Here is a 21,875-nt window from a genome sequence, read left to right on the forward strand (position 1 = left end):
GGATTGAGAGGGATACGGGATTGATGGACGACATTGATACGTGGTCGCTGATATGAACCTTAGCGCCATGGATACTTTGCGCGGATTTTGCAGTTTCTTGTTCTTTTCTTGAGATGCGTGGACATACCAAGGCTTCGCGGGTGGGCATGTCAACTGCCTACCCGACGGGCGTTTCTTTTCTTTTGTTTAGAGTTACGACGTTTGTTTGTGCGTCGTCGTCGTATAGGCGTGGTCACTTTGCATAGGGGGGTTTTCGAGCCGCTGGAGTGGTGTCGAGCTTCGAGAGGCAGATGAGACGCAGCGCTGTCTAATACCACTTGGTCGTCTGTTCCTGAGACTCGAACGGTTGTTTCTGCCGCGACTGTACCCGTGATGTGATGAGATGATGAAATGAGCCGCGTTCGAGCCCGCGGCATCAACAAACATGAGAAGTGATGCATTGGGAGCTACGTATTTCTCAGTGTCTGATTGAACAAGGCACCGCCTCAGATTTCAGAAATGTCTGCATTCTAGGCTGGTCCGCGCCAACAGAACGTATGGTTTTGGACCGGGCGCTGGCATCGGAGCCGATCTGCAGCCTGCCTGCAGGCCGCCGGGATTGTGTGGGTTTAGCTTTCCCGCCAACTGCCGTTAGTCGATCGGACGATCTGGGGAAGCGCCGGGACCCCCGCTTTCCCGCCCATGCCGACTTCAGTTCCCGCTCCATCCTCAGTCCTCACACCAACATCCGTGCAAGCCATTCGTTAAGCTCAACAATCCACGTCAGCCATCCTACCTAGAGCCAATTGAGAAGATTCGCTCCCAGTAGCGTTATCAGTAAGGGCAAGGCACAATCGCAGCTGGCCCTACGTCATTGGGTGCCTCTTAATTTTCTGCCGTTAACAGATCCGGCAATGGGTGGCCTGTGGGCAAACATCTTTGCTTTTGTGACGGGTCAATGGGGCATAATTTTGCCTAACTGGAGTGGTGTTCTTCGTGACGACAATTCGTTTGTTCACGAGCCCAGCTGGTACCGCTATGTCCGGGCCAGCGAGTCTAGAACAATCCAGCCCGTTGGGGTCGTACCTGACCTCACCCGCGGCGATGTTACCAATCCTTCGGGTCTTACCACGGGAGAGGGTGGCCCTACGATACTTTTCCGTGCTGGAGAGGAGAACGAAATCCCTTCTGTCACGATCGATTTCGGTCAGAACACCGTTGGAATCTTGTCGATTTCGTTTGCCGGGTCATCGACTTCTTCTGCTTCGCCAAGTGGAGACGGGAGAATTGGCATTGACGGGGGGGAAAGTCAGGAAAGACCTGGTATACGACTCGCCTTCTCCGAGACGTTGCGGTTCTTGGGCAATGTCAGCGACTTCTCGCGCTCATACAACGGCGACACAATCACTCCGGGCAGCGACCAGATCGCAGTCCAGAAGAACCCCTACATCTGGACAGTGAAGCACGGCTGCCAGCACCGCGACGCCGCCAATGGAAAGGGGCAAGTCTGCGCAGACGGTCTGCACGGCTTCCGCTACCTTCGCATTTACCTCGACGCCCTCCCTTCCGACGCGCCGCACACTGTCCCCTATGGCCGCGTCGAAATCTCCAACCTCTCCCTTGCCCTCTCGGCGTTCCACGGCACGCCCGACACCTACCAAGGGTGGTTCGAGTGCAGTGACGAGGAGCTGACACGGTGGTGGTTTGACGGTGTGTATACTAACGACCTCTGCGTTGACACGTTCCGCGGCGCCGAGGATGCGGAGCCACGAGGGGCGGGGAGTGAGACGCTCGAGGGCCGATTTGTGATCCACGATGCGCCGAAGAGGGATCGGGATCCGTACGTCGGCGATCTAGCGGTGGCGGCAATGACGGGGTATGTTTCGCACGGGAAGGGGACGGTGAGTAAAGCGAGTCGCAATGTGCTGGCGGATTTGGCAGCGCATCAGAGGGGTGATGGGTGGATTCCACCGGCGAGCATGTGGGTTCCTTTTTTTCCCTAGCTATACTTCCTTTTATGATGATGAGTTTGAGATGTTGACATTCGATAGTATGAACTACACGCTCCCGCTGTTCGACTACCCCCTCTGGTGGGTCGTCTGCAGCCACGACTACGTCTGGTACACAGGCGACGTGGAGTACTTGTCGGCCTACTACTCCAACCTCGTCGCTGTGCTGGACCGCTGGTACCCCTCTGTCACGGACCCGGCGACGGGACTTGTGACCAAGGGGCTGAACGGGACGGCCGGGTACGGCGACTACGCATTTCTGCCACGCCAGGGGCCGGTGACGTACTACAACGCGCTGTACGTGCTCGCACTGCGTCGGGCGGCGGAGATGGCGGTTGAGTTCAAGAAAGACGGGGATGCGGAACGGTGGAGGGGGCGGGCGGACAGGGTTGCGAGGTCTTTGGGGCAGAGGAATTTCGACCAGAGGGTCGGTGCATTTTGGGACGGGACGAAGGAAGGGGAGTTTGTGGATGCGCACGCGCAGGATGGGAACAGCATTGCCATTCTTACGGACGTGGTGGACAGAGAGAAAGCGAAGGGGATATTGGGGTATTACTCACGGGCCGCGGCCAGGCCGTACGGGAACGCGTTTTACGACTCGGACGCCGTGGCGGAGGGGTTCAGCCAGAGGGTGTACGCTTTCATATCCTACTTCGAGCTCGCGGCCCGGTTCAAGTCCGGGATGGGGGAGAGCGCCGTCGAGGAGATGAAGAGGTTGTACGGCTGGATGTCACGGCAGGACCCGGGTGTGACGTTTTGGGAGGGCATCGGGCCGGAGGGGAGGCCGTATGAGGACGGGTACACGAGCATGGCGCACGGGTGGGCCACGGGGTTGGTGCCGTTGATGACTGGGTGGGTTCTGGGTGTAAAACCGACGGGGCCTGGGTTCCGGACGTGGAGCGTCGTGCCGGAGATGGCGGGGCTGAGGTGGGCCAAGGGGGTTGTGCCGACGCCGGAGGGCGAGGGCATCAGGGTTGAATGGGAGGACCACGGGTATGGGGACGTTAAAATGGAGGTGAGGGCGGCAGAGGGGTCGAGGGGGGTTGTGGGCATTCCCGTGGAGGGTAAGGGGGCGCTTGTCAAGGTTGATGGGGAAGTTGTGTATGCTGGGCAGGACGGTATGTCGGCGAGGTTTTTTGAGGATAGGGTTTGGGTTGAAGTTGAAGGCAAGGGCACGCGTTGTAATATTGTGGTTTCTGTGAAGGGCAGGCCCGATAGTCTGTAAGATGTTATTCATCAATAGGTTGCTTGAAGAAAGTGCAGGCGTTTTTTATCGTGTGGTGATAATGGGGTGGGTTCCCCCCCCACCAAGCAAACATGGTTACTGACAAAGACAAGTGCTTGAGAAAGAGGTTTAGGGGCTTAAAGAAACTGGCGTGGTTGAGCAAGAGGTGGTGGAAGAGGGTCATGGCTGCTGGTGATTGACATATATGGAGCAAAACCCAAAAACATACAACACCAGGTATTCGCTGGTCGTCACCGACCCAACTACTAATCCGGCCCTCATTGGCTTATCTATGGGAGAGCGGACGGGATCCCGAGTTTTCCAATGGGTATGGTCGTATGTGAAAGATTGCCGACGTTGAGATGTTCATATCGTATTGTTGTTGCGCAAGATGCTCATTGATGGGCAATGATACCCACCCCCTCTCTACTTTCCAGAAACAAAACATCCTTGTAGCAAAAACATCTGCTTACACTCAAACCAGTCTACCTTCTGTTATCTGTTGTGGTTTGTCGATTGTCGAAATTACGTGGCAATGTGGTGCATGTTTCGACTTGCAGGCCGTTCAACAACCTTTCCGGCTCCAAAGAGATACGACACGCCTCCAGGCGGGTGATTCCATGTTAATAAAGAAATCAAGAGACATCGCAATCTCTCGAAATAACAACTAAGGTTCGTAAGCTACTGTTGACGGATCAATTGTGTGTTGATTGTTGTTGGCATAGGTTGTTTGGCTGGGAAAGTGTGCTTCGACGCGACCCAATCCCGGCACATCTCTTACACGAGTTGCAAAGTGTTGACATACGCAGTGGAAGGTATAAATTCATGAGATCAATTGCCTAGCTTCACGTCCGAAGTCTGGTCCAATACGAATTTAGAGAAAGAACACTTGTCGCTGGCGTCTGGTTGTTCCCATGGCAATGATTACTTCGTTTCCTTATATCGACTATCTTAGTCCTTTACAGATCAACAATTGCAGCACTATCGGTTGAATGTCTCGTCCACAAAATCAAACGCCTTCTTCACCTTTCTTGTCCACCACAACTCCGAGGCCCTCGACCGTAGCTCATCGGTCATACTTGGCGGACCACGGACAACAATCCCAACAGAGCCCTTCTCACCGTCTCCGGCCAGTTCCTCGCTCGCGAAGAACGACATCCATATTGATCCGCTCACCAGCCTTCATACTGAAACTCAACTGTTTCGGGAGCTGGGCCATTTCGTGCCCCAAAGCTGTAACGAGGTTCTCGTATCAAACACCCCGTGCAAGGCACGAGCGACGAGGGCCTCGAAGGAGCGCACGATCAGCAATACGACGGTGGCACCGACACCACCGGTGATGCAAGGCAGTGAAGTACAGTGTGACGGTTTTGCTGTGGCATCTTGAGTGGTATAGTATAGATCTTCCACCAAGACAGGGAGGGATACGGAGAGACCCTCCCGTTGTGGTCAACTTGGCGTCCAGCTCTGTGGTCATCTCTACGAAATGGATTTAGAAGATCAGATATCTCAACAAGAAGAAACGGCGGGCTGTTTTCTGGGTTGTAGCAACTGGTGACGGACTCTGCCCCGCGAAAGACGTTCAGGTGGTCCATTGTCTGACTGACAACAAACCACTGCCGATGTTGCAGTCACATTAGGATGTTTGGATAAACAGGGGTTGGGCATTGTTGATTGTGATAGAGCATCTGTTTGACAAAGGGAGTCCTGTATAAGTCGGTCCAAGTGCGAATTTCGTCACACACATGGGCGATTGGTTTAGTGGTATAATGACCGCTTAGCATGCGGTAGGTCCTGGGTTCGATTCCCAGATCGTCCATTCTTTTGCGTCTTTTAGACGTTTTTGCCATCAAACATTGCGAAATTGAGGCTATGGTAACGTTTCAATCAGCGAGAGAAACGAAAGATCAAGAGACAACTCAACGAAGTGGGGCAGCCCTTGTAGGCTATTTTCTCTCCGACAAGCACTTGCTTTTGAGAAGAAAGGACAAGGGGCGGGGATTTTTGTCAGTTGCGCAACTAATGTCTATATTATTGGAAATATCTGCCAACAGCTGCTGGATGACCAAAAATATATTGTCAAACCGTTGAAACACCCTCAAGGGTTGGCATGAGAACTTGAACGTCATGGCAAAGAGTTCAGGAAGCAAAACAGATGGGTATCAGATAAGTACAATTCATATGAGCCTCTTGCAAGGAAAATCAGTGAACAATAAAAGAACGAAGAAGGTCAAATATGTATTGATGATTCACCAATTATTAGCTAACAAGGAGCATAATCCATCCGCTGTTATTGTCATAGTTTCAACATCCTCCAACGTACCATACCCTTACATCAAAATGCGAACCTGTTCGCCCAGCTGCCGTTCAACTATGCTGAGTCTTGTTCAGGCTGGTCGCTGGTCGTATCTGAAGCCATGCTAATCATCTATCCCGAGAGGTAGGCCGGGAGAAGATCGCCAATGCTTTTGAAAATCTTAAAATGTGACATCAGGGGTAAGACCAAGGACAAGGACAGGGTTAAGCTTGAACTTGATGTTGCGGACGCGGTCAGCGGTGCCATTGACGTTTTCAAGAGTGTTGGCCACAGCGTCGATGGCAGCGCTGGCCGCAGTGCCGACGGTGCTTAGGGCACCCTGAAATGCAAGGCTTGCCTGGGTATAGGCAAGGGTGTAAGCCGCCTTGCCATTAGCATCCGACACAGAGCTTCCCTGGCCTTGAAGCGCCTGGAGCTGGGAGGTGGCGGTTCTTGCCAGAGCCTGGGATTGACGAACGACCTAGGAGATCTTAATGGTTTGGTCATATGTGGTTCTGAGTAGCTGTATACTTACGTCTTGGGCGACTTGAAATACCTCAGCGGTGGGAACGGAAGCCGGGGCAGCAGATGTGCCTGATGGAGCGGGGATGCCGGAAGGAATTGCACCCAGCAGGTTACCAATGACCGTACCAACCCTGGTGCGGATGCTGTTGCTGTTGCTCGTCACTTGGCGGGTGACAGCGGTAGCTTGGTCGGTTCTCTGTTGACTAATGTTTAGTACATTGCAAATCAAGCAAGATGTTTTAAACTGGAAGGTGTTTCGTCATACATCTTTGACGGTTGTGCCACTGGCGTGAGTAAGATCGCCGACGAGAGTGGTTGTCTTGAGGATATCATTACGGAGTATGTTAAGCGCCGTAAAAGCCGGGTCGGCCAGTTCGGAGGGATTAAAGACGACTTCAGGGAGAACGATGGTGCCAGCGGTGATGGTCGCTCTAGGGAGGATTGCAGCCTTGACCGAGGTGAAGGAGAGGGTGGTAAGGACGGCGGCGAGGACCTGGATCTGCATTTTGGCGGGTTTCTCGGCGAAATTATGTTATGCTAATGATGCGAAGAGCGAACCAAAGGTCTGAAATGCCGCGATATGTTGGTATGTTGCTGATGATGATGAGGAGGGATGAGGAGAATGTGGATAACGATCCGAGGATATCGAAGCTTTTATAGAGGCGAGGTTTATTCTAGAGTTTAGGATATTATATTTGCCGTATAAAAATGCTCATGTATCTAGATGGGTATGTCATTGACCAAAGGGGAAGATTGACTGAATGACTTGCTGGACGGAGGTGCCTCCGCGCATTCGTGTTTCAGGAGCCACATCCGGATATCAGATTCAGCTGCCATGTACATCTCTTTGAAATCCTCTCCACCTGCTAAGTCGCCCAAGAATACGTTGCTAAAGCTTCTGGTGATGTCTGCATTCATGCAAGCCTTGAGTCGAGCGATGACGGAGACGAGCCAGTCGAAGTGGTCGAGTGTTACGCTTGGAGATCTTTGCCCCGGATCTGACACGGGAAAGCAAATCCAACTGGTACTACGTCGATCTGTATACCGCAGAGGCCGTTTCTATCAAGCATATTACTCTTCCCGGTCAGAAAGCACCTCTGCCAAGATGCTAATATCTTGGCATCCTAAGCGAGACAATTACCACCTAGGATGGAGAGAATGCTACCAAGGTGGCTTTGCTCAGGGTGTAAACTCTTTACTTTTCCGTTATCATTGAATTGCTCAGTTCATCCTAACTGAGGTCTCTGAGAGTGTTGGGTTCATGCCATATTCTGTTACCACCGTCGCAAAGACGTAGCTAGTATTGCGGGTGAACCAGTATGCATGCTGTAAGATATGAGCCAGTTTGGCAATCACTGTCAAATCTATAAATTATTTTGAGTTAGAAAAGCTCCCAGAATCCTTTAAGGTGTCGCTCAAGAGCGTCCGGAGTAACCTCCGGACCGGCGGCGTCTTGAAAGGATGAGGCTGCGGGCTCCGGTCGTTCCCCCGCCAGCCGCCAACTTACAATAAGGATACCTTTCTCAGCTTGGCTTGCAATCACCCACAACCTAGCTCGAATCTCGTAATACACAGAATCCCACCAGTCTCTCTTCACATAGGGTACTGAACCCAGAGAGCGGTGCCATAATCTCCCTGGCCTAGGCGCAAGAGCGGTCGTTCGTTTCGTTTTCAGTAGGTCAAGCTCAGATCCCCTCTTCCCGAGGATTGACGTTCCAATTTTTGAAGTATATGACATGACGCCATCTCTGTGGCTTGCGGAATCGATATTGGCAGCTACCGGTATTATCACTGCAGGCCCCAACTACAAGCCACGAGAAAGTCTCCATAACGGAAGATTGAACATGTCTCAAGGAACCTAAATGCATATAGGGGAAGATCAACATACCCCGCAAGCGTGTCTTGATCCAGCTCCCCATTGGCAGTCAATGCCATCCATCCCGTAAACCGTGTCTCACATTCGGTTGGGGGCGTTTTCGGCTTCGCAGTTCTGACAGTGAAGAGCTTGTTTGTGATAACTGCCTCACGTTCCGGTCCGAGGAGAACAATAATCGGCCCGGCCACCCTGGATGTTACTGTGGTCAGTGGAAACCCAATTGGGCAGGTTCGCTGTGCCGTTTGCGGCTTAAAAGAAAGTCGTTGTGGGTTGAGCCTCATATAAAGCTTGTCGCAGGGAAGCATCTGAATGCCATGACGCGTGAACCCCTCATAGGACCGCTTTCGTAGGGGATGGTCTCTTTATGGTCGTCGGAATGACGGGGTGCACTGATTAAGTTTATCCGTAACGGTGAGGCTTTATTAGGCTCGGGCGCGATGACAGAACTTTGTGTTCGACGCCTTTGAGACTTTATGGGACAGCTACATCAGATCTGCGACCCATCTGGAACGGGGACGTCAATGACTCGGCAGACGGAATCGAGCACATAACTTTGGATCAACTGAATAGATGTTATCAGGAATAAGGCAAAAGCGCGCTGCTGCGTGTTGATATGTCCGGTATCTACCCGGATAGGCCATCACCTAATGGCCCGGGCTGAGAAACAGGCAGGACTGCCATGGCCTCCCCGAGATGTTCTGCCCGTAGAAGGGAAGCAACCCCCCATTCCTCCTGGGCATATCTAGAGGTTTGCGCGGTAGGGAGAGTATATGGATCTAGTAGGCTAATAGTCTTGCAGTCTTGCCTGCCTGGCTTTAGATTCAAACAGCTCGACATCTTATCGGGCCGTCTGGTCGATAGAGGGCTGACTACTGAGGCTTCTAACAACCATGAATCCCACTCAAGCACATCAGAATTTAAGCGAACAAACCTATTCAAATGTCCCAATGTTAAATATTCCGTTACCCCTGATGTGATAGCACGGGACCGCCACTCGGAATCTGTCAACGAGAGTGCCTGGTACGATTGGAACTGCACTTGAGTAGTCCGCACCGGTTGACATTATCTTTGAGACTATGGCCAGGGCCAACACTCAGTAGACAGTATCTCTGAGATAAACAAGCCATCAGTGCAAGATGAAGGTGTATTAATCGTAGAGTCTTAGTAGTATGAGTTGGTCCAGGCTGCAAAGCGTCATCCAAAGGTTCTCCATATCCAATTCGCAGCTTTAACCACAGCTAGCCTGCAAGATTCGTTACGGAGATTTCCTTGCTTTGGCTGAACTTATGTCACGATATCCACCGAGGCTCAAAATATGAGATGGACCAACATACTATTGCATTGCATATAGGCGTGGGAAGTGATTACTACGAGAGCAACCGTAAAAAAAAGACGTGGCCATGCATGACAACCAGCCCTATAGAGAGCGCGTGGTCTCACCGCACTAGTATTGAGACAACGGCCAGCAGACCTGCTCCTTTGACCTGTAATGTGACTGTTTCCTGAACAAAGTTACTAAATTGATAGAGGCGCAAAAGTCTCCCACAACGGCCGCCGTTGCTGGAGATAGGTTGCTGAGAACCAGACGTTGCGGGCGCCGCTTGATTCACCGCCGGGCTCCAGTAGTGCCATTAAGGCCATTCAAACCATGTTCGCTCGTATGTCTCCCGCGTCAGCATTCACGTTGTAGCGATGACAGTGAGAGGAATTTCTTGTATAACATGTCGAAGGAATCGTGCTTGGTCACCGGCTGTGCAATGTTCACCTGGAGACGTGACTCCTTCATCCTCAACACGGTTCGGTGGACTAAGAATGCAATGCAGCATGCAGCATGCAGCGACAGAAGCAGTGATCGTCAGGCAGAAGCATTATGTTGAATGAAATGGGTTAGTCAAACAGCGCTCAACTCTAATACCTCCGAAGAGCAGCTAGGGAACTGTCAACCAAACTACCAGCATTCACAAAGCGCCGACATCGAATAACCTGGCGCTCAATAGTGGCCCCTCTCAAGAGAAAACTGGTGCAAGGGAAATGAGAGAAAAGGAAGAAACGACGTCAAGGAAGGAGGGGAGGTTCGACTAACCTTCCTACTAGTACTCTCGATCGGTCCCTCGCATCTCACCTCGCTGCCCATCATTTCACCTATGCCGTCGACGTCGAGAAGGCCCAGAACCCCCATAGCCACAATCAATCATCTGAACGAGGGAGTAAATCTTAATCGGGTCCTTCCACCAATCGCCGGTAGTCCCTTGCTCGCTAGCCCAAGGTGCGGGGGTCACTTGGCGCCCTTCGTCACTGGCAAAAGGGACTGCGCCCCAGCCACAACATGCAACAATCGACCACTGCTCAGCCACGGCTACGTCACCTTTCCTCTGAACGAGCTCTTGGCATACAACACCACCACCGCAGAGCGCAAGCGAGAACCTACCGGCCAAGTTTGAGACCCTGTGCTATTGGATCAAACAAGAATGGTTGGGGAAAGCAAGCGAAGGGGTGTCGGCTAGTTTGTTGCTGTTACCTTGTTCAACCAAGCCCCCGGTGGCCTCTTTCTCTCTGGGTCCCTCGTCACCGCTGCTGCAACAAGACGTGTATATAACACAACACCTTCGTCCTGTTTCTTGGCCGTTGCCCAGTCTTACAAGTCCTAACCCAAGCCACTACCAAACAACAAGCTTTACCTACCAACTGCCATACACCTTGAGGTAAGCTCTCCATCCACTCCCATTCCACATTCCAGCGTTCCGGCGCCTTGGAATCCATGAAGTATCTGTACCTCAGACTGACACTGCCGCCAGAAAACGCAAGACCCTACGCAGACCAACAAACGCAACCATGCCCTTCTTCTACTCCAAGCCCATCGGCGGCCGCAACTTCGGCACTAGCGTTCACGCAGACCGCCACGGCGTTCACCGTGGCCCCTGGCGCTTCCGCATCGGCCGTTTCCACTGCTTCAGATAGGCGCGACGCCGTTCCCACGGCGTCAAGGTGTCGGTGCGATGACGAGAGCAACATCACCTACTCCGTGCGGGTGTCAAGGGCGCCTTCCTTCCTCACCTTGACGACACCTACCACAAAACCAGACTACGACATTTTCATTTTTATTCATTAACGAGACCATGGATACCAGGAGTTTTTTTTGCGGGTCGAGGATGGGAATGCGAGCGTTTTCTGCCTATTTGTGTCTGTCCTTATTGAGGTTGTTTCTTTTCGGTTAGAAAGATGGCCGCGATGCGATAAGAGGGAAACAAGGGAACGACGAACTACCTAACTAGATAATACACCCATCACCTATGACAAACCCGACTCAGAAGTGTTTCTTGAGTAATGGTGCAGTTCATGATGCTACATGTAGGTGTGGAAGAATTTGATTGATCATGGCGACTTCAGCCGTGGTCGTGAACTCGATTTGCAAACCATGATCGACCATGGACTGTCAAAAATTGGTAGGACTGAGTATTATCTAACGGGCCCTTGGTGATGACATTTCAATGTGTATGGCTCATAGCATTTAGTTGACAAATCCGCACTCAAGCCCCTTTAAATTGTATTCATCGGCAGTGTCCTTCACTTGCACACGGAAGAGTGACGAGGAGTAAGAGGGGCCAAAGGGGTTGGTGATATTCTCGAATTGCCGAGCGTATGAAGGATTCTGTTTTTCCTGCCCCATCCAACGCCATTTTTGTGTCTTTGTCAATATCAGACGTAAGTAATGAGAACAACACGCCCTGAAAAGAACATCAAGTCGTTGAATTTTTTGGTTGTGGCTGCGGTTGTGTTTTGTTTTTGTATTTCCTAGCACAACGGTACGAGCCATGCCAAGCCGCAGCCCTGAATCATCGCCGCAGCAGAAACCGTATTCCGATGCATTCCCGTTCCCTGGATATGAGAGAGCACAACGCAAGTGACCGGCGAAAACCAATGACCCCCTTCGCCCCGAATAGCTGATTCCACGCCACCATTCCTGGCTTTGTTCGCTTAAACCTCGGTGGTGACCTTGGCCTTGGGGTTCGTGACCTTGACACCAAGCTGCTTCGCGCGGGAGATGATGTCGATACGCTTTCTCGAGGAGACGTTGTGGGCAATCCTGTGAGAGCTCGTTAGCAATTTCCCAGGTTTCTCGAGGACCCGTGGCTCAGTATCGGGTAGTGAGCACGACGAGCAAACGGACGGGGATGTACGCACTCGGCAGCGTAGGTGCGGTTGTGCATCAGCAGAAGGTTGACGTCGTTGACGTTGCTGACGAGGAAGGCCTTGTGGCCGGAGGGCATCATGTACTTGGTCTTCTTGTTGGAGCCGAAACCGATCTGTAGTGCGAGAACTTGGGTTAGCGATTGTTCATCTCAAAACCCCTCTATCCATAGTCGTCTGCCACCACAAAATTCCTCCTCTTGACGACGGTCCAGATCCAGCGGGAAGGTGTTTCACGTACCGAGGGCATAGCAGTGTTACCCCTGAAGCGACGGCGGACGCGGTTGTCGATACCCTTGGGCTTGCGCCATGATCGGTCAACGCGCATAAAGCGGTCCGACTGGTGGCGGTTGAAGAGCTTCGTGCCTGTTCAAAATCACACCCGTCAATCCTCTCGTTCACAAATCGGAAGTTTCGCTCGTCGGTAATGTGTATCATCGTCGTTGGTGTCGGGCGCGCGGGGTCGTAGAGGGGTGTTCAAGGTGCGATGGCCGTTGGGAGGGAAAAACATACGCTTCTTCACGATAGGAACGTGCTTCTTTGCGGCGACCATCTTTACGGAAATGAACGTCAGTAATCAATTGAAAAAACGACAATAGGTCGATGGTGAGGGCGGTGGTAGTTGAATCTCACCTTGACGGCTGTTCCTGGCTATTGGTTAGTCGGGGCGGGTGTTCGTCGTCAGAGTCGGAGGCGTTAAAATTTTGAGAGATGGATTTAGATGGGAAGGAAGTTGTGGGAGGGAGCCACAGGGCTTTTTGGCAGTCACGTGTGGGCCAGCCGAAGGGGAAAAAAATTGTAGGTGCACTGTGCAAGTGGGTGGTCCCCGCTGGTCCATCTGGGAGCGCTAGCGGCTTTGGTGCGCTGCAGGGCCTCTCTCAGTCTGCGGCCAATGAGACGAGGGAAAGCATTGGGCGAGAAACAGAGGAATGAATCACTGACCCGCTGGATGTTCTGCCTCACTCCTTGTGCAACAACAGTCGTTGTGTTCTCTCTTGGACTTCTATTTCTGAAGCAAAAATCCATCTGACCACTCTTTGAACAAAGGGCAAAAATCAAGTTCCCACACCGAGGTTCGAACTCGGGACTCTCCGGATCTCATCAGAGGAATGAAAGCGGAGTATACTAACCACTATACTATATGGGAGTGGTTGTTGTTGATTAGCGTCTTCTTAATTGTATATAGATTACCTACACGATGAACAGTAGCCGTCACGCAAGATCTGTGAATCACGCCCACGTCCAACCGCCTACCTTCAACGAGTCACCACTGTTCGCTGGGCTGCACTCGGATTGACGGTAGGAAAAACTTCTGTGCCATGCCTGCTGCCCTTTTGCGACATTGGATGCCGTATTGCCTGATGCAGATGTAGCCAGGTCAGGCGTAATCATTGACAGATCAAGCAGAACTTATCTCCACGTGTTAGAATTGCTTACTTTGGTTGCACAAATGCTTGAAAATTGAGCAGTGACATGGCACCCATACGTGGGCTGCCTTTCATTCATGAGGGGGATGATGCCCAGCCTAACAAGTAAAACTCCTCTTCAATCCCTATCTATGCTCACCCTACACTGTCCGGGTCGTCATGTCTGTCGTGAGATTCAGGGCGTCAAGCCCAAGACTCTGTCCTCTAAAACCTCTATCGTCCCAACGCCTCCTTACTGAGGCTGGCACTGAGGCTGGCCGTCGTCCTCATCCTCGTCCTCCCATTCGCCGCCGAAGCGCGGGTCACTCGAGTTGGCACCCATCTGTAGACATGCGTTAGCACCAGTTCTGCATTGTATAACAAGGGCATGTCAGGAGCTTACCGAGTCCAGGCTGTCCACCTCCTCGTACTCGACCTCATCAACCTCCTCGGCCTCAATCGGCGGGGGCGGGGGCGGAAGAAGCTTGTTCAGAGCGTCGTAATCCTTGTCGTCCTTCAACCAGCCATCCTCGGGGAACTCGACGTTGACAATCAGGTACAAGTCACCCTTGGCCTCGCCGCGCTTGTAAGGCATACCCTCGCCAGGGACCTTGAGAATGTCACCGGGGCGAAGGATCTGGCCGCGAGGTCTGTCAATGTGAATACCGCGGCCGTCGAGGTGCGTCAAGACGGTCCGGGAGAAGCCACCAAGAGCCTCGGCCAGGGTGACGTTCAGCTCAGCAGACAAATCGTTGCCGATGCGGGTGAAGTCGTCGTGGGGCTCCTCGGCCAGATGGAAAACAATGTCTCCAGGCGTCTGGTCGGGGAACTGGTCCGCCTCTCCCTCCAACACAATCCTCTCGCCGTTTTGGGAGCCCCTAGGGATGTAGATCTCGAGAACCTTGGTCTCGGACGTCGTGCGCTTGCCCTTGCACTTCTTGCAACGGTCCTTCTCCTTGTAGAAGTTGCCGGATCCCTCGCAACGGTCGCAAATGACCGTCTCCTTGCGCACCAGGCCCGGACCGACCTGGCGGAAGGCCTCCGCCATACCGGCGCCTCTGCACTTCTCGCACGGTTGGGGCTTGACGTTCGCCTTGGCGCCGGAGCCCTTGCAGGTGCCGCAGACAACCTGCTTGTTCGCGGAAAACTTAACGGTCTTGCCCTTGTACAACTCCTCGAGCGTGACCTTGTAGGGCTGGTCCTCGTCGGGGCCGCGACGGGGTCTTCTGGGGCCGCCGCCAGGGCCTCCGGGGCCGCCCATGCCCATGCCAAACATCTGTGACAAGATATCGTTCAGGTCGACTTCGACGCCACCGGGACCGCCGGGACCGCCGCGTGAGGGGTCGAAGGCAGCCATGCCGTGGGTGTCGTAGAGGTGGCGCTTGTCCTCATCCTTGAGGATTTCGTAGGCCTGGCTGACGGCCTTGAACTTGGCTTCCGATTCTTCTCTGCGTTCCTCAGGGACTTTGTCGGGATGGTGAAGAAGGGCAGCCTGGTTGGGAAAATGAAGAGTCAGTACGTGGTATTTTGGCGTGCGACACTGTCGCTGTTGCTGTCGCAACCGCAGGGGATATCACGAACCTTGCGGTATGCCTTCTTGATCTGATCCTGCGAGGCATCCTTATCGATCCCGAGGAGCTCTGAAAGAATGCGTCAAATGAGATCCACAGCGAAAAAAAGTACCCCTCAGGCTCCATCAGCAGAGACTTACCGTAGAGATCAATGTCTTCCTCCCCCGACATATCGGGACCGGCACTCGGTCCACCACTGGCCATTATTGAGGCTTCTCGAAGGGTACTCGGGCTAAGATTCGCTCGAGATTCGTCCTTCAAGGCGTGATTTGGAGATGTGAAAGTGGTGGGATGTGGAGTAGACTTGAAAATATTTTGTCTGGAGTACGGGCATGGGACGGTGTACCTGTTGCGGCGGCCTTTGTTTGGCGGGGTACAGGCCAGTGCCTTACGGGGCGTGCGGTCCCTACAGTCCCTGGACGGACCCCCCAGGCTCTACTCAGAGCGCGCGGCAGATATCAGGTAAGCTACCCCGTTCTGTGGCCTGCCAACCTATCCGCCTGCACCTGTTCATCAGCATCGCGGTGCCCGGCCACCGTTCAATTCTACTATGTACTTTGTTGTGCATTTCCCTGAGTGCTATAAAGGCCTTGGACAGGGTTGCGGCAGGCTTCCTTATCAGCAGCCAGACATGCTACGACCGTTGAGTAGCACGACCGTTCGGCGTTCCGTTCCGGAACCGAGGCTATGTAATTGCTGTGCCTACTTGCATTGGCAGAAGATGTTCGTTGAGCCGGAGGCTCCCGAGACGAGGCCTCCGGAGAGCTGAGCTCAAGCCATGGAAGCATTGTTGATATTGAACCTCTCTCCCCAACCCAGCTATACTGAATCGAATCTTTGAGCCGAATCTCGGATATGCGGCTCAGATACCTACCACCGGTGTCATCCGAGTTTTGTCAGTGAAACCTAACAAACCGTTCGAGGCTTCTGGTCGGACGACGTGACACTGTTTCTTGCACCGAACGCAGGATGCACAATCCAACCCGCTAGCCAATGAGTTCTTCAGGAAATCTTTCCCTCGTATCCGTGAAGCAAGAACCGAGAAAGCGCTGAAAAGGTATCTTGGTGGCGATGAGTTCGTCGGTCAGACACTGTCGCGGCATTGAACGATGTACTGCCGTGTAAGTCGGTACCTCGCTTGATACATATTGCCTACGCCACACGTGGCTGGAGCTCATCGACAAATTTCATACCCAAATCAGTCCATTCATCAATGTCAACGGCACTCTGATGACACTCTCACAGCGTCGTAACAAATGTTTATAAGATGTCGACGATAGCCCTGAGATCGCAGGGCAGGCCCGTTTTCCTGCGCTCGCTCTACGCATGCAACCAATGCAGGAATGTGGGCTCCCAAAGATGGCACTCGTCCGCAAAGGGCGGTTTCCAGGCGCTGAGGAAGAAGCTGCCGCCGTTGGCTGACAAGAGGCTCCGTGAGCTGCCCGACAAGCCGGCCAGGACGCGCTTCGCCCCCTCGCCCACGGGATACCTCCATCTCGGGTCTTTAAGGACTGCACTTTTCAACTGGCTTATCGCACGGGCTACTGGCGGGCAGTTCATCATTCGGGTCGAAGATACGGATCGGGTGAGTCGAGGCTCATCACTTGAGGTGGACACTGAAAGACTGACAGACTGGAAAAGACTCGTATCGTCGATGATGCCGTCGAGCGTCTACTTGCGGACCTCAAATGGGCGGAGCTGAACTGGGACGAAGGCCCTGACGTCGGCGGACCTTACGGACCCTACGAACAAGTAATATCCTACCCCATCAGCCCCCTTTTTATCATCAGATCACTCATCCAACCTTGCCGCAGTCAAAACGTCTGGACTACTACAAAAAGTACACCGAAAAGCTTCTCGACGAGGGTAAGGCCTACCGCTGCTTCTGCACAGCGCACGACCTTGAGCGTCACAAGCAGCAGGTCCTTGACGACGGCGGCGGCTCTGCACACTACCCAGGGACATGTCGGGGCATACCACCGTCCCAGGCTGAACGCCGCGGCGCCAACGGCGAAAAGCATGTCGTGCGCTTCCGGAGCGAGGGCCGCCCATCCTTCATCGATCGGGTCTACGGCAACTACCAGAAGAACGAGGATGAGGACGATTTCATCCTCGTCAAGAGCGACGGGTATCCGACCTACCACTTCGCTAATGTGATTGACGATCATCTCATGGAAATCACCCACGTCATCCGCGGTGCTGTTCGTCTCCTTATGCTTGCCCTCTCTTTACCACGTATTCCCAGGTCAAGCTTACATTGATACAGGAATGGCTCATCTCAACGCCCAAGCACATCGCGCTCTACGACGCCTTCAAGTGGAAACCCCCGACCTTCGCCCACGCCGGCCTCCTCTGCGCCCAGAACGGCGAGAAGCTCAGCAAGCGCAACCACGACATCGACATTTCGTCGTACCGCGACAAGGGCATCCTCCCCTCAGCGCTGAACAACTGGCTCGCGCTGTTGGGCTGGAGCATGAACGAGAAGGACCTTGCCAAGGACGGCGAGGTGTTTTACACCACCAACGAGCTTGCTGAGAAGGTATGTGTCAGCGCCTCTTCCGTCTCAAACAACCGAAGATGGAGACCCCGCGGGTAAACACCTCACTCACATCATGTTACAGTTCTCTCTCAGGTTCACAAAAGGCAACATCAAAACCAACCCAGACAAACTCGCCGTCTTCCAACGCAAACACCTCACCCACCGCCTCCGCGAGGAGAACGCGGACGAGGAACTTCTCAAACAAGCCCTGCTCCCGCCAACAACCAATCTCCTCGCCCGCATCTCGTCTCTCCTCCCCTCGTCTTCCACGGAATCCCCGCCCTCTTCTAAAGATGCCTCACCCACCAAGGCCACATCAACAACCACAACACCCGAGATCCTCACATCTTCAACCAACCCAAAGCACTTCTTCTCAACGGCAGACTTCACCTCCCTCACCCCCTCCTCTCCAACCCCTCCACATCCCCCACCCACCTCCTCGAGATCTACCGCACCCTCGCCGCCGACTCCCCCATCGACCCCTGGACCTAATCCAGGAGCACCCCTCCCTCTTCCTCCGCCCCTCGGCGCACGCGTACACCCGCTCCCTCGAGAACCTCTCCCTCCCGGACACCACGACGTCGCCCTCGGCCCTCCTCGCGGATCTGCACGCCTCCCTCCGGGACGTCCACGAGCTCGACTGGAACCCGGACAAGCTTCAGTCCGTCATCAACGACTTCTCAGCGCGCCACGCCGCCTCCGTCGACCCGGAGAAGCCCCCCCGACCGATCAACAAGGCGACGTATGCGCTGCTGCGGCTTGTGCTCACGGGCGACCACAACCGCGGTGCCAAGCCTGCCAAGTTGCAGCTCGCACTGTTGGGGCGCGCAGAGACCCTGACGAGGTTCGAGCTCTGCGCCGAGCAGTGAGAGGGAGCTTGGAACCGCTGAGCGGGAAACGGTTGTGCATCTTTCTTCCCTGCTTCCCACTTGTGCTTCATAACCTCTGTGTGGCAGGCAGGCAGGCAGGCAGACAGGCAGGCAGCGAGCATTGTCTTGTCTTGTCTTTCTGGAGGCTTAAAGCCAATCGAACCCGAGAGGGGCGGCTGTTTAGGACGCTTGTACGAGGGAACACAATGTCGGTGGTGTATGGTGTGATGTGTCGCAGAGCGATCAGTGTACGATGTTGTATGAATAGACTGTGTGTGTATGTACTTTAAAAAAAAGTTGTTTCGTCTAGAATTAATACTATCTGCCCCGGATTTAAGAGCTAGTCGTGTCAAGAGAACCTTCTCATGTTGGGACCTGTCCGTGTGAGAAGAGACTTGATACAACACAACAATTCATTTGAAAACGCCATGTGCTCTCCCTCCTTGGACCTCTTCATCACCAATCGCATTCCCTCCCAATGAACAAAGCGGCAATGCGCTGAAGCACAGATGCACAAATTTACTTTGATAGGAAGTGTCCCCCAGTCTTCAATCTGGCCTGATGATTCCATCCACGTCACATAAATCGCTGATACATCCTCAAATGCCTCCCCTGACCAGTCGGCCTTTTGCATGCCTTCATTTCGTTTTCAAGGGCTTCTCAGAAGCTCGATCTTCATACATGCACACGCGCACGCCCATAGGACGGGAGAGGACGGTATGGATGATGTGTGCATTAGGATTGTTTGGCGTTGCGGTCTTCGCAAAAATGAGCTCGCAAGTGACAGACAGATTAACAAGAAAAAACATGATGGATGGAAATAGAGATTATGACGGATCAAGAAGAGAGAGATGAGAATAGGTAAGGGAATACAAAAAACGTAATCGCCAAAGCCAATCCGCCCCTCCGAGCTTGTGTTCCGTCTTCTAAACAATGCAACGCTATGATCGTGGTCGTTCGCGGCTGTTGGGAGTGTGCCATCGAGCCAGCTCTGTTTGGCTCTTTCTTTCAGGAGCTGCCGTCCCATCCTCCTCTTATTTTCCCTCAGTCCACCTCCCAGTTTTGGACGCCCTTGTCTACAACCAATCCTTCTCAAAATGCAGCAGATGGGGACGATAATAAAAGTGTACTAGATATAGAAGGAAAGGTTGCAGGGCTCGGGGCGAGCAGGTTATTGGTCATTACGTCGTCAAAGGCTTGGTTGGGGGTATAATCGTCTACATAATTTCTTGAACCCAGATCTGCGAGACAAAGTTAGAGACATGATCAGTGGGTACAAATGAGACAAGGGTGCGGCTTACCTCCATCTTGCCAATCTCTTGCCTGGTCTTCCTTGCTTGGCTCTTCACGCTCATAATGGCCATATCCAGATCGTCTTGGTCGCCCATGGTAATCATATCACCGTTGGGCACGTCCTCATCGCGGATCTTGATCTTAAATCTCCGGCGGAGACCAAACTTCTCACGGATCCGGTCGACAAAGTCGGGGAATTCGACGGCGGCGCCGACCATGATGTATCGAACATCCTCGGCATGAACCTTGACGCGAATCTTGCGGACCTCCGGTCTCCTTGAACCACCTCGCGAAGACATGGAGTTTGTGCCCGGGCGTCTGTTGGACACCATTTCGAAGTCGCCTTCATCGAAGGAACCGTAGTCGGATCCGTCCTCTTCCTCGTCCATGTACCGTTGCGGTACACGACGGGAAGGCTGTCGGCTGGTTCTTGTGCTGCTGCCGTTACCACTCTGGTACATGTCGTACAGTTCATCAGGGTAGGCATCTTCCACATCCTCATCAGCCGACCGGCCACGCATCTGAAGGTCGCGTCTGGAGTATCCTCTGCTAGGCGTAGCTGACCGCGACTCTGATCTCATCACGGGCGGAGGTCCTCTCCGGTCGTTGGGGCTGCTCGTCTTCTGGTATCGCTCATTGGGTCTGGAACTTTCGATATTCAGTTTTGCAAGCATTGGCTTAGGCCCGTTGCGAACGGACTGTCCACGAGACATAGTGCCGCCGTTGTTGGCCTCAACCTGATCAGGCGGAGGTGTGGGAGGAAAGACACCGCGGCCATTGGGCGGCTCGGACTGTTGCCTTCTTGATGCCAAACCGGGCTTGACCAGGTTGGTAGCGGCGAAGGAGATATTGTCACTAGGCCTGTCATCCTTGACGTCGTTCTTGCCGGCCTGTAAACCAAGAAGTCTCTGATTAGCAAATAGGTTCCCGTAGAAGCTGATAGGAATGGGAACCGATCCGCCTACATTCTTGATCTCGGACCCGGCAAAGCCTGTGAATGCATTTGCGCGATCGGAGGCAGCGACTAGCCTGGCCTTTCCGAGATAGTCCTTTGTCTTGAGGTTGCGAACCTTTGCCTCGTTCGGTCGGTAGACAACGCCAACGGGGATTGAGAAGACGGTGTAACCCTAGTGCTGTTAGACTTGCTGAGAATGACGGCCACGATGTTCTTACCTCTGCTTCTTCCCGAATCGCCTCGTCGATAACGTTGTGATCCTCCACCACCTTCTCTTTGACAGCGTAGGACAGATCCTGTAAACCGGCATCTTTTTGTTGCAGGTAGATGTAGCAGAGACCTCTATTGAAGAGGACTTCGCAAGAGTAGAGCTTGAAAAGCAGACCCAATTGGGCGTAGTCGATCATTGTGTTTCCTCGAAGATAGAGAAGAGTGTCGTTGAAGTTGGCCAACGCCTCCTCAAAGTCGCCTAGGAGGAAATTTGAGACGCCTTGTTGGAAGTAGGCGACAGCCAAATACTGGTCAAGCTTGATGGCTCGTTGGTAACATTCAACCTAGTTCGCAGTCAGCGGGTAAGTTTTCAAAGTACAGCACGAGGTGTGACCTACAGCCTTCTCATGCTCTCCCAACGTGGCGTGAATGACACCCATGTTGAAGAGAATTTTGGACGTGTCGGAGATTTTCTCGAAGTCCTTGAGGGCCTCATCGAACTCGTTGTTGTCGTATCGGCCCAGAGCCGACACCCACGTTTCTATTTCCTATAACAAGAGTTGTCAGCAGGGCGTTCTCGTCAAGAGGGGTGCCCGTCGCGGCCTTTCCAATCTCTCTAGAGATTGGGCTCGCCCCGTTGCAGAGTACGTACCTGTTTCAATGACATTGTGTCACTAGAGTAGCAGAATTATCAATATAGAAGACAACCGAAATGATCGGATTCGCGGGAGAGTTGCGCAAGCAGACCGTCGCTGCTGCGATCGAAAGGAGCGGTAACTTGGTTCGCGGGAAAGAGAAAGGGTATCGTGGGGAACTGCGATGCTGTGCGGTGCGGTGCGCGGAGGAGGACGACAATGACGGCGGCGGCGGCGACTGCAAGAGAGAAAGCCAAAAAAGCGATCCGAACCAGAACAGCAACAACAAAGTGCGCCGC

The 21,875-nt window shown here is 53.3% G+C and overlaps 7 protein-coding genes and 3 non-coding genes across 10 annotated transcripts; 4 read left to right on the plus strand and 6 right to left on the minus strand.

The window, feature by feature from the left end:
* Nucleotides 1–893: 893 nt before the first annotated feature.
* On the plus strand, nucleotides 894–3,213 carry ColSpa_11793 (uncharacterized protein; the record flags this gene model as incomplete). Its single annotated transcript, XM_049278005.1, has 2 exons — nucleotides 894–1,855; nucleotides 1,983–3,213. 2 exons carry the CDS (start codon nucleotides 894–896, stop codon nucleotides 3,211–3,213), a joined length of 2,193 nt encoding a protein of 730 aa, XP_049133962.1.
* A 224-nt stretch (nucleotides 3,214–3,437) lies between these two features.
* ColSpa_rRNA_051 lies at nucleotides 3,438–3,553 on the minus strand. Its single transcript, XR_007414282.1, has one exon. It is a non-coding gene; the product is annotated as a 5S ribosomal RNA (ribosomal RNA).
* A 1,407-nt stretch (nucleotides 3,554–4,960) lies between these two features.
* Nucleotides 4,961–5,032, plus strand: ColSpa_tRNA_310. The gene has a single exon. It is a non-coding gene; the product is annotated as a tRNA-Ala (tRNA).
* A 658-nt stretch (nucleotides 5,033–5,690) lies between these two features.
* ColSpa_11794 (uncharacterized protein) lies at nucleotides 5,691–6,539 on the minus strand (the record flags this gene model as incomplete). Its single annotated transcript, XM_049278006.1, has 3 exons — nucleotides 5,691–5,990; nucleotides 6,045–6,230; nucleotides 6,300–6,539. 3 exons carry the CDS (start codon nucleotides 6,537–6,539, stop codon nucleotides 5,691–5,693), a joined length of 726 nt encoding a protein of 241 aa, XP_049133963.1.
* A 4,203-nt stretch (nucleotides 6,540–10,742) lies between these two features.
* On the plus strand, nucleotides 10,743–11,019 carry ColSpa_11795 (uncharacterized protein; the record flags this gene model as incomplete). The annotated part of the gene is given in 2 exon segments (XM_049278007.1): nucleotides 10,743–10,793; nucleotides 10,804–11,019. Coding segments are annotated over 2 exon segments (267 nt in total).
* Nucleotides 11,020–11,885: 866 nt separating this feature from the next.
* On the minus strand, nucleotides 11,886–12,651 carry ColSpa_11796 (60S ribosomal protein L32; the record flags this gene model as incomplete). The annotated part of the gene is made up of 4 exons (XM_049278008.1): nucleotides 11,886–11,994; nucleotides 12,093–12,214; nucleotides 12,340–12,464; nucleotides 12,612–12,651. 4 exons carry the CDS (start codon nucleotides 12,649–12,651, stop codon nucleotides 11,886–11,888), a joined length of 396 nt encoding a protein of 131 aa, XP_049133965.1.
* A 507-nt stretch (nucleotides 12,652–13,158) lies between these two features.
* ColSpa_tRNA_318 lies at nucleotides 13,159–13,245 on the minus strand. The gene is given in 2 exon segments: nucleotides 13,159–13,193; nucleotides 13,209–13,245. It is a non-coding gene; the product is annotated as a tRNA-Glu (tRNA).
* A 512-nt stretch (nucleotides 13,246–13,757) lies between these two features.
* ColSpa_11797 (protein DnaJ xdj1) lies at nucleotides 13,758–15,279 on the minus strand (the record flags this gene model as incomplete). The annotated part of the gene is made up of 4 exons (XM_049278009.1): nucleotides 13,758–13,847; nucleotides 13,908–14,996; nucleotides 15,086–15,144; nucleotides 15,216–15,279. 4 exons carry the CDS (start codon nucleotides 15,277–15,279, stop codon nucleotides 13,758–13,760), a joined length of 1,302 nt encoding a protein of 433 aa, XP_049133966.1.
* A 1,063-nt stretch (nucleotides 15,280–16,342) lies between these two features.
* Nucleotides 16,343–18,483, plus strand: ColSpa_11798 (glutamate--tRNA ligase; the record flags this gene model as incomplete). The annotated part of the gene is given in 6 exon segments (XM_049278010.1): nucleotides 16,343–16,660; nucleotides 16,717–16,827; nucleotides 16,890–17,276; nucleotides 17,342–17,614; nucleotides 17,697–18,149; nucleotides 18,169–18,483. 6 exon segments carry the CDS (start codon nucleotides 16,343–16,345, stop codon nucleotides 18,481–18,483), a joined length of 1,857 nt encoding a protein of 618 aa, XP_049133967.1.
* Nucleotides 18,484–19,700: 1,217 nt separating this feature from the next.
* ColSpa_11799 (neutrophil cytosol factor 2) lies at nucleotides 19,701–21,608 on the minus strand (the record flags this gene model as incomplete). Its single annotated transcript, XM_049278011.1, has 5 exons — nucleotides 19,701–19,724; nucleotides 19,785–20,903; nucleotides 20,950–21,249; nucleotides 21,340–21,489; nucleotides 21,594–21,608. 5 exons carry the CDS (start codon nucleotides 21,606–21,608, stop codon nucleotides 19,701–19,703), a joined length of 1,608 nt encoding a protein of 535 aa, XP_049133968.1.
* Between the last annotated feature and the right edge of the window lie 267 nt (nucleotides 21,609–21,875).

Source organism: Colletotrichum spaethianum, assembly GCF_022836535.1.
Source record: "Colletotrichum spaethianum MAFF 239500 DNA, contig51, whole genome shotgun sequence".
Classification (NCBI taxonomy): Eukaryota; Fungi; Ascomycota; class Sordariomycetes; order Glomerellales; family Glomerellaceae; genus Colletotrichum; species Colletotrichum spaethianum.